The 11,163-nt window shown below is 38.4% G+C and overlaps 1 protein-coding gene across 1 annotated transcript in view; it reads right to left on the bottom strand.

Moving 5' to 3' along the window:
- The window catches only part of RLF (RLF zinc finger), an 86,034-nt gene that overhangs the window by 6,928 nt on the left and 67,943 nt on the right, over nucleotides 1–11,163 (bottom strand). Inside the window, exon 7 of the mRNA XM_043578719.1 lies at nucleotides 5,040–5,181. Within this exon, the coding sequence (XP_043434654.1) occupies nucleotides 5,040–5,181 (142 nt within the window). The remainder of the gene's footprint in view (nucleotides 1–5,039; nucleotides 5,182–11,163) is intronic.

Raw genomic sequence — 11,163 nt, 5'->3', positions numbered from 1 at the left:
TAACTGACTGAGCCACCCAGGCATCCCTGAAACCTTACTACAGTCTAGACACTACTCCAAATACTATTTTCCCACATTATCCTCATTTTATAGATAAGAAACCAAGGCTCGGAAGGTTAACTGCCCAAAGTCACCAGCTAGTGAGCAAAGGAACAAGGATTTGAACTTAAAGCTATCTTTGTGCATAACCTGAGTTCTTAACCAGTTTACAACCTTTATGAATTCCAAAGCTTGATATGGCTATATCCTATGTGCTCTTCATACACTATGTCTGCCACTCTTTGTCCCAGCTACCTGGTTTAAAATCAATTTAGTCTTATCTTCAAAATTCAGTTCCACATTTCATATCCTATAATTTATTCACTACTCTTTTAACAAGTAACTTCTTGGTATATCTGTTTAGAATGCATAATGGTATAAAGTCTGTTTTTTTGAAAAGTGCTCTTAGTGATTTTGTACATTTTACCATTTCATCTAGATTGGGCTATTTAAGAAAGAATGGACGGAGCCTGGGTAGCTCAGTTGGTTAAGCATCCGACTCTTGATTTCAGCTCAGGTCATGATCTCACGGTTTGTGGGATCAAGTCCTGCGTCCGGCTCCACGCTGAGGGTGGAGCCTGATTAAGATTCCCTCTCTGTCTGTCTCCCTCCCTCCCCTGCTAATGCACTTTCTCTCAAAATAAACATAAAAAAAAAAAAAGAATATTCTTTGCAGTTTATCTCACTCTTCCAAAAAGAATAATAACTTGTTGAGAACCTATGAATTATTTTAAAACTTACCTGACCCTCCAAGACCTCTGTGCTCTGATTTACAAATGATAATCATATCACATTACGCAATTTGTCAAGATACCCATGGTCCAGTCCTGACTCTGCTGCAACTAGGTTTACAATCTTTACAAGTCATACACCTCTAATTTTCAGCTTCTCTATTACTAAAGAGAAGGAATTAAAATAGACAAAGTCATGTTTTGCAAAACAGTAAGCACTAGATGTTCCACCAAAAAAAGGGCCATATGGCCAAATAAACTGGATTCAAGTTTCTTGAATGTTGCCCTCTTCTTTAACTTCCACTTCAAAATATAACCTCATCTACCTTCATTCATACTATTTTTAAAGTCTAACAACTCTAAGCACCTTTATTTTTTTAACCAATTAAGTAATGAATTAGAGAGACGGCATGCACGTAAAGGAGTGGGGGAGCGGAGAGAGGGAGAGAGAGAGAATCCCAAGCAGGCTCCACGTACAGCACAGACCCCGATGTGGGGCTCAATCCCATGACCCTGGGATCATGACCTGAGCTGAAATCAAGATCAGACACAACCAACTGAGCCACCCAGATGTCCCTAAGCACCTTTAAATGATCTGGTTTAAGCTCTTCATTTATAGAAAATGGAAGCCCAGAAAATAAAGAGGTACTATCACAAGGCCCTCTCCATTATACACTGTTGCCTTCTGCAAAAGACCTAATGCCCACACAAGCTTTTTAGCATCATTAACCTGTTCCATCCCAAGGACTAAGTCAATGGTTATAAGCTGTCTCCCAATATCCTTTGCCTCTTCTGCTACAAAAACAGAATGCCTGGTTTCTATCTGGTTACAAAGTAACCTGAAATAATAAATATATCTCCTGTCTCCCTTGCAGCTAGATGGGGCTGTGTGTATTAGAGGGGATGAGGAAAAGGTGTTATCATGGTGTGGTTTGCCTCCCCACTCCCAGTGCCCTGCTATCAGGAATGGACATGATAGCTAGGATTGGAATAGTCAGCTTTTAGAACATGAGACGGAAACTATGTGTTGATGGCAGACAAAAAGGAACCTGGGTTTCTGATACGTGGAACCACTAAAAGCAACCTTGGCCTGTCTGCCTGGATTATCTACCTACATGAGAAAAGGAAAAGTTTCCACTTTCTTTAGAGCACTACTATTGTGGGATATCTACTACTCGCGGCAGAACTAGATCCTAACGGATACAGGTTAGATCCATCCCTCTTTAAAAACCCAGAGGTGAGTCTCTCAATTTGAAGGGAATTCTCCACTCACTGCCTTCCACCTACCAGTCCACATCTTTTCTACCCTTTAGGCCAGTTATCATGAATGATTATAGTGGAAAGTACCTGAAATGAGGATTAAAGAGGAATGGGTCTGGTTATGTAGGTGGACAGCAAATTCCTTGGTCTGTGTCAGAAACCCACTTTTTTTTTTTTTAAAGTAATCTCTATGAACTCACAACTCCAAGAACAAGTCACATGCTCTACCAAGTGAGCCAGCCAAATGCCTCAGAAACCCACTTTCCCTAGTCCTCTAGCAGCTTTCCCATTTTCTGTGGTTCCTTGAGGTAAGCAGAATTCCAAAATGACCCTCACTTTTGTATAATCTCCTCCATTCAAGGGTAAGTGGATCCTGTAAGTATAATTCCTATGATTATGTCATATGGGAAAAAGGACTTTGTGGGTGTAATAAAGGCCCCAAATCAATTGATCTTAAAACAGGTGGATTACCTAGGTGGGCCTGACCTAATCATTCAAGCCCTCTACATCTAGGTGTCTGGAAATCAGATTTAGAGAAGGTCAGATTCAAATTAGGAGAATTTCTTAAATGTCTGCTGGCTTAAAAATGCAGGTATGGAATGAGGATGGCTTCTAGTAGCTGAAAACAGGCTGCAGCTGGCAGCCGGCAAAAAATGAGGGCTTTAGTCTTACAACTGAAAGGAAGAGAATTCTGTCAACAAGAATGAGCTTAGAAGTAGATTTTCCACAGAGTTTCCAGATAAGAACACAAGCTGGCAAAAACCTTGATTCCACCTTCTTGATACTCTGAGCAACAAACTTGGCCACACTGTGCTACACTGTGTCCTACAAAACTGAGCTAACAATTGGGTGTTGTTTTAAGTGCTAGGTTTGTGGTAATTTGTTATGCAGCAATAGAAAACTAATACTCTCCTTAAAACTTACAAAATAAAACTTAAAAAAATTTTTTTTAGTGTTTATTTATTTTTGAGACAGGGAGAGACAGAGCATGAACAGGGGAGGGTCAGAGATAGAGGGAGACACAGAATCTGAAGCAGGCTCCGGGCTCTGAGCTGTCAGCACGGAGCCTGATGTAGGGCTTGAACTCACGGACCGTGAGATCATGATCTGAGCCGAAGTCGGACGCTCAACCGACTGAGCCACCCAGGCGCCCCCAAAATAAAACTTTTTAAAGGCCAATTCTAAAACTAATGAAAAAATGTTTTAATGTTTATTTTTTTTTAAATATGAAATTTATTGTCAAATTGGTTTCCATACAACACCCAGTGTTCACCCCAACAGGTGCCCTCCTCGATGCCCATCACCCAATTTCCCCTCTCCCCCAACCCCCATCAACCCTCAGTTTATTCTCAGTTTTTAAGAGTCTCTTATGGTTTGCCTCCTTCCCTCTCTGTACCTTCCCCCCACCCCCCTCCCCCATGGTCTTCTGTTAAGTTTCTCAGGATCAAAATAAGAGTGAAAACATATGGTATCTGTCTGTCTCTGTATAACTTATTTCACTTAGCATAACACTCTCCAGTTCCATCCACGTTGCTACAAAAGGCCAGATTTCATTCTTTCTCATTGCCAAGTAGTATTCCATTGTATGTATAAACCACAACTTCTTTATCCATTCATCAATTGATGGACATTTAGGCTCTTTCCATAATGTTTATTTTTGAGAGAGACAGAGACAGAGACAGAGAGACAGAGTGCGAGTGGGGGAGGGGAAGAGAGAGACTGAGACACAAAATCCGAAGCAGGCTCCAGGCTCTGAGCTGTCAGCACGCAGCCCGATGTGGGGCTCGAACTCACAGAATGCGATATCATGACCTGAGCTGAAGTCGGATGCTTAACCAACTGACCCACCTAGGCGCCCGGCACGTTTATTCATTTTTGAGAGACAGAGAGAGACAGAGTGTGAGTCAGGGAGGGGCAGAGAGGGAGACACAGAATCCGGAGTAGGCTCCAGGCTCTGAGCTGTCCGCACAGAGCCCGATGTGGGGTGCGAACCCACAGACCACGAGATCATTACCTGAGCCAGTCAGATGCTTAACTGACTGAGCCACTCAGATGCCCCTAAAACTAATTTTTAAAAATAACACAAGTTCGGTAATTACTTGAACATGTTCTTTCTGTGACAGGAGATACAACTTCATTCACAGTGATTAGAAATAATTATCACCTAACATATCTGACCATGAATTTACTTTTTAATAACTGTTTTACCTTTTCCTATCTTCACTGGAGAAGACCAGACCAACATATTTCAAATAAAGTATAGGATATAGATGTTTACATTAAAGGAGAAAGGATGTATGAAAGATACAACTGTGCCTTGGCTTTAGTATAAACAATCCTTGGATGTTGTCAAAGAAGTAGCCCATGAAACATACCCATGAGCCATTACAGCTATGGGTATATGGAGAGCTCAGTCATGAGCAGATACTAAAAACAAAACAAAAACAGGGAACAGTATAAGATTTGTGCTGAATCTCTAAGCTAATAGTCTTATATATCTATAGGGCTCAACTCAAAAAACAAGGCTTTATATATAGCACCTCATTTCATTTTAGGAAATATTTACTTCCTAAAAATATCTAACTTGTTTCCTGTTGTGCACAGATTATAATTTTTGTGTAGCTAATTCTGGAACTGTTCTATTATTCCAAAACCTAGAAAATGTATTACTCTATTCTTAAGGAAAATATAGTTATATTTTCTTCATGTTAATAATTATGTTAATATGCAAACAAACATGCTTGCATAAAATATAGAAAACTGTTCTAGGAAAAGTAAACATAGGGTAGTAGATATAGCCCAGAAACATAATCTTCCCTTCCTCCAGTCACTTTAAATCACTATCTTCCATTAAGAAAACTGTGGATTCTAAAAGGTCAATCTGCAGAAACACCTAGGTACGTCCAATTCCATAATCTTTCCTCGTCTAAAAGGAGTTGTCTGAGAAGTAATCTCCCCACTCATTTCTTCAGTTCTAGGACAATCATCATAAAAAGCAAAATTACTCACTTCTGTTTGTATAACTCTAATCAGGCAAAACAAATGCTGCTGTGTTTTAGCTATGACACCAAACTGACGACAGCGCTCCAAAAAAGTGTCTAAAGATGGGTCAATTCTTCTCTGCAGTTTACTCCAAAAGAGAGTCAATTCCCTATAAAAAGAAAGATTAAGGTAAAACATTTAAAGCAACTGGTATTTGCTGTCCACCTCCCCAACCCACTTTGGTTTGTAAAGATAAATTGATAGTGAACAGAAACTAGAAGAAAAAAAACTGTCTACATTCCCTATTGGGTCCTCTCAAACTGGTAAAATCGTTAAACTCTATCCTAGTGGGCAGAGATCATGAGACATCCCGACACTGCTAACAAAATGTATACAACTAATAAATATTCTAACAGTACACTTCTCCACTTACCTGGCCCTTTCTAGCTCTAAAATGTCATGAAGCTACTTAGGCATGCATTTTGGAATGTTTAAATATTACTAATAAAATTAGCAAAATGGCATTTTTAGAAACAGCTAAAATACGAGAATCTTACAAATATTCATTATGGAAACAAAGAAAGCTTGAAAAGAACAAGTTAATTAAAGGCACTGAATGGGTTAAGAGAAAAAACTTTTTTTTTTTAAAGTTCATTTATTTTGAGAGAAAAAGACAGAATGCACGAGCAGGGAGTGGCAGAGACAATCCCAAGTAGGTTTCACGCGGTCAGCACAGAGCCCAACATGAGGCTTGAACTCACCAACTGTGTGAGATCATGACCTGAGCCGAAATCAAGAGTCTGACGCTGAACCGACTGAGCCACCCAGGAGCCCCAAGAGAAAATTCTCAAGGAAAAGCACTAGTAACTCAAAAATGTCCAGGATAAAAATACTAATATGAATGCAAGGGAAGTTACTTAGTAAAACTAAAGAGAATGTTACCACTTTAAAAAAGTGACTCTTTTCTGTACACTGCAATACATACTGTAATTATTTCTTAAACAATTTTCATAAAAAAGTATTATTTTCACAAGCCAGTTTTAGAACACTAATATCTTACTGCTATTAACAGACTATTCTAGGCAGCTGGGTACAAATACAAAGCTTAATAAACGAACATACCTCAACAGATTGAAAATAAACATATTTAACAGAACTTATTTTATTATACTTTATTTAATTTAATTAATTAATTAATTTAGAGAGCATGTGTGTGAGCAGGAGAGGGGCAGAGGAAGACAGATAATTTCAAGCAGGCTCTGTGTTCAGCACAAAGCCCAATGCAGGGCTTGATCCCATGACCCTGATATCATGACCTCAGCTGAAATCAAGAGTTAGTTGTTCAACCAACTGATCCACCCAGGCACCCCTATTGTATTTTTAAAGAAGTAACTAGGATTCTCATATGGTGAAATTCTTATATACATACAAAACTTGCCTCAAAGATCTAAATGAATATACTCCTTAAAAGATACATGATTAAAGCTTTTAATATTTAATGATGGCAAATTTGAGCTATGATAAATAAAATTAACTTAAAATGCCTTTAAGTGTTTGTCTTTGGTGACTAGTGTTGCTTTTCTAACCAGGAAAAGTAAAAAATTGAGACAGGTCAGCTTTGAAAATAGCTACTGGCAAGGCAAGTAATTGGGGTGACTGTTCATTTTTTTAACTCACAAGATTGCTGGGCACCTGGATGGCTCAGTCAGTTAAGCATCCGACTCTTGGTTTCGGCTCAGGTCATATATGATCTCATGGTTCCTGAGTTTGAGCCCTGCATCAGGAATATCTACTATCTAAAATACGTCAACTAGCTATTAGTTTAAAGTTAGGCAAATCTGATAAAGTGGTAAGTGGCAAGTTGAGTATTAAAGCCTCTTAAATAATTTTTTTTTAAGTTTATCTATTTATTTTGAGGGAGAGAGAGAGAGAGAGAAAGAAAGAGAAGGAGTGCAGGAGGGGCAGAGAGAGAATCCCAAGCAGGCTCTGTACTACCAGCACAAAGCCCAATGCAGGGCTTGAACTCACGAACCGTGAGATCATGACCTGAGCTGAAACCAAAAGTTGGCCACTTAACCGGTGAGCCACTCAGGAGCCCCTCAAATAACTTTTAAAATATATATCAGAATGTTTATGGCCCGATTTATTCCAAATTAAATATTTCAAGCTATAGTTATTTTAATTCCAAATAACCATGATCAAAAAAGGGTATTTTGTTTTTAAACATACTTACACAATTATGATCCAACAATTTATTTTTTTTTAAAGATTTTCTTTTCTTTTTTTTTTTTTTTAATTTTTTTCAACGTTTTTTATTCATTTTTGGGGACAGAGAGAGACAGAGCATGAATGGGGGAGGGGCAGAGAGAGAGGGAGACACAGAATCGGAAACAGGCTCCAGGCTCTGAGCCATCAGCCCAGAGCCTGACGCGGGGCTCGAACTCCCGGACCGCGAGATCGTGACCTGGCTGAAGTCGGATGCTTAACCGACTGCGCCACCCAGGCGCCCCATGATCCAACAATTTAAAACTACCACTCATTACCCAACCAAATATACAAATTTGCCTGAAAGCAAAACAAACAGCTCATGAAAATGCTACCATGTCATCCATTCAAATCTGTACACTGGAAAATGGAAACCACCAATAAAATAGTAACTCAGAACCTGTTGGATCATACATGCACTGGGACGAATATCAATTACTATAATGGTACGGTTTTTTTAAATGGACAACCATTAAAGAATATACTGAAAATGATTCCACTGTATAGATGCTTCCAATTAGCCCACTGCCTACTTCAAGTCAACAAATTATATACAAATTCATAAAAACTGGAAAGGAAATTTAGTTCTATTAATGGTAGGAAACATACTTCAGCAGAGATCTAGCTACCATGCAAGAACTTTAAACTACACTGGGTTTCTGCATATCAGGAGGCCCAAAGTCCAGTCAGTATGTCACACGGTTATCTAGAATTCGGGCATTGTGGAAATGAGTCAAAGAAAACTTTGTGGCATTAAGGGATGACCACCTTTAAAGGTGGCTCCTGCAGACACAGTATGTGATTCTCATGACCACTTTTTACTTCCAACAAAATTCGGTTAAATAAAACATATATGGATATGTGGTCTTCGTCAGATACTAAGGACAACACACACATTGACCCTGGCATATCACAGTCTAGCCTGGGAGAGAACAGGCATGAGATTACATCAAAGAAACACAAATGTACAAGATTTTTTTATACATATATTTCGAGAGAGAGAGCACGTAAGCGAGTGTGGTGGGGAGGGGCAGAGAGAGAGGGACAGAGGATTGGAAGAGGGCTCTTCCTGATAGCAGCGAGCAGGTGGGGCTCAAACTCACGAACCATGAGATCATGACTTGAGCTGAAGTCAGATGTACAACTGACTGAGCCACCCAGGTGCCCCAACATACATTAAACTCAGATCTAAGAAAGCAAAGGTCAACCTATCAAATACTTGGTGAAAGCTTTGTGTGGAGGTTTAAGGCTCACCTGTATGAACTTTATTTGTTTAATGTTTATTTACTTTTGAGAGAGAGAGGCACCCCTGTATGACCTTTAATTTTTTTTATATTTATTTTTGAGACACAGCATTAGCGAGGGAGGGGCAGAGAGAGAGAGAGAGATAGAGAGAGAGAAACAAAATCCGAAGCAGGCTCAAGTCTCCAAGCTGTCAGCACAGAGCCCAACACAGGGCTCGAACTCACGAACCTTGAGATCATGACCTGAGCCTAAGTCGAACGTTTAACTGACTGAGCGACCCAGGTGCCCCATGAATTTTATTTTAATTTTTTAATGTTTATTTTTGAGAGAGAGAGAAGAGAGAGAGAGAGACTACAAGAAGGAGAGGGACAGAGAGAGAGACAGAGGGGGAGACACAGAATTGGAAGCAGGATCCAGACTCTGAGCTGTCGGTAGAGCTTGACGAGGGGCTCGAACCCACGTACCATGAGATCATGACCTGAGCCAAAGTCGGACACTTATCCAACTGAGCTATCCAGCCACCCTGAACTTTATTTTAAAAGCAGCAGTAGTAATTACACATCTATATGTACACTGTCCCATTCAAAAATGGGTAACTTTCTTATTTGCTTGGCTACTCTAATGGTCTTATCACTGCAGACATCTATAGGAAACTCATTCCTCCAGCACATCTTTGATTTTTGCAGAGCCAAAATTCTTTTGGGGCCATGGTTAATTAATAAGCTGAGTAATATACCTTTTGAGATCAAGCATATATATGGTGGCTGATTTAAAGTAATAGGATATATTTTATTGTGGTTTGTAAGTATCTCTAAAGGAAATTTCTAAGAAAATTAAAAAAAAAAACTTTTGGGTAACAGTTACATAGTTAACACTTCAAATACTATCTTCTGTGATGACCACATTCAAGAATGACACTTCCGATAAATAAATTCTAGTATATGTGTTTAAAAATAAGTGACTGCTTTTATCAGATTCCAACTTAGTCACATGTTTTACAGAATTCCTAAGTTTCAAATATCCCACTCCAATATCCCATTAGCAAAACAAACAAACACCTATGAAAACAACAGAAGGGGTTAAAAAAAAAAAAGATTCCAAATTTCAAAATTTTAGATTCTATTTCTCTTTAAACTGCTTGGAAGAAGCTTACTTTTACCCAAGTGTGAAGTGACTAAATATTTTCTTTCCTTTACTCATTCTAGCTCCTCAGGAGGCCAACAAGAGGGAAATCCTTGTTAATCCCTTCCTGCTGCGTGGAGCAGCATTAATCCTACAGCTGCTAACATCCTTGGAAGGGCTAATGTGTCAGAGTAAAGAAAGGAAGAAGAATAAAGCTATAGGTCACTCTAGAAGGGAAGCTCTATTAGGAATATTAAAAGAACCGTGTGATTATAGTTTTAAAATTACTTTATAATCAAGAAAAATCTCAAATGACCTAAACTTACTCCTCGAGGAGCTGAAAAAGAACAAAGCCCAAAGCCAACAGAAGGAAGGAAATGAAAAAGATTAGAGGAGAAATAAGTGAAATAAAACTAAAGAAACCAGGAGGTGGTTCTTTAAAAAATGCAACAAAATTGATAAACCTTTAGCCAGAATCATTAGAAAAAAAAGGAGGATGCAAATAAATCAGAAATAAAAGAGGAAAAATAACAACCTACACCACAGAAATACAAAGGATTATACAAGATTATGAAAAATTGTATGTCAACAAACTTGATAACCTGGAAGAAATGGATAAAGTCCTAGAAACATATAACCTTCTAAACTGAATCAGAAAGAAATAAGAGCATTTGAACAGACCAACTACTAGCAGTGAAGTTGAATCAGAAATCAAAAAATTCCCAACAAACAAAAGTCCAGGACTAAATGGCTTCACAGGTGAATTCTGTCAAACATTTAAAGAAGAGTTAACACCTATTCTTCTCAAACTATTTCAAAAAAAAAAAAAAAAAGAGGAAGGAAAGATTACAAATCCATTCTACAAAGTCAGCATTACCCTGCTTCCAAAACCAGGTAGACACTACACAAAAAGAAAACTATAAGCCAATATCTGATGAACATAGATGCAAATATCCTCAACAAAATATTAGCAAACCAAATCCAACAACACTTAAAAAAAATTAGTCATCATGATCAAGTGTGATTTATTCCAAGGATGCAACGTGATTCACTATTCACAAATCAATCAATATGATAGGTCACATTAACAAGAGAAGGATAAAAACCATGTAATCATCTCAACAGAAGCAGAAAAAGCACCTGACAAAGTACTACATTCACTCATGATAAAAACTTTTCAACGAAGTAGGTTTAGCAGGAACACACCTCAACATTAATTAAGGCCATATATGACAAACCTACAGCAAACATCATACTCAACGGTGAAAATCAGAGCTTTTCCTCTAAGTTCAGGAAGAAGACAGGGATGTCCACTCTTACCATTTTCATTCAACATAGTTTGGACATCCTAGTCACAGCAGTCAGATAACAAAAAGAAATAACAGCATCCAAATTGGTAAGGAAGAAGTAAAATTTTCACTATTTATAGATGACCTGATACTATATACAGAAACCCTGAAGACTCTACCAAAAAACTACTAGAACTGATACATGAATTCAATAAAGTCACAGGATACAA

The sequence above is a fragment of the Prionailurus bengalensis genome, chromosome C1 (genome assembly GCF_016509475.1).
Source record: "Prionailurus bengalensis isolate Pbe53 chromosome C1, Fcat_Pben_1.1_paternal_pri, whole genome shotgun sequence".
Classification (NCBI taxonomy): Eukaryota; Metazoa; Chordata; class Mammalia; order Carnivora; family Felidae; genus Prionailurus; species Prionailurus bengalensis.
This window is presented reverse-complemented; position numbering and strand designations above follow the sequence as displayed.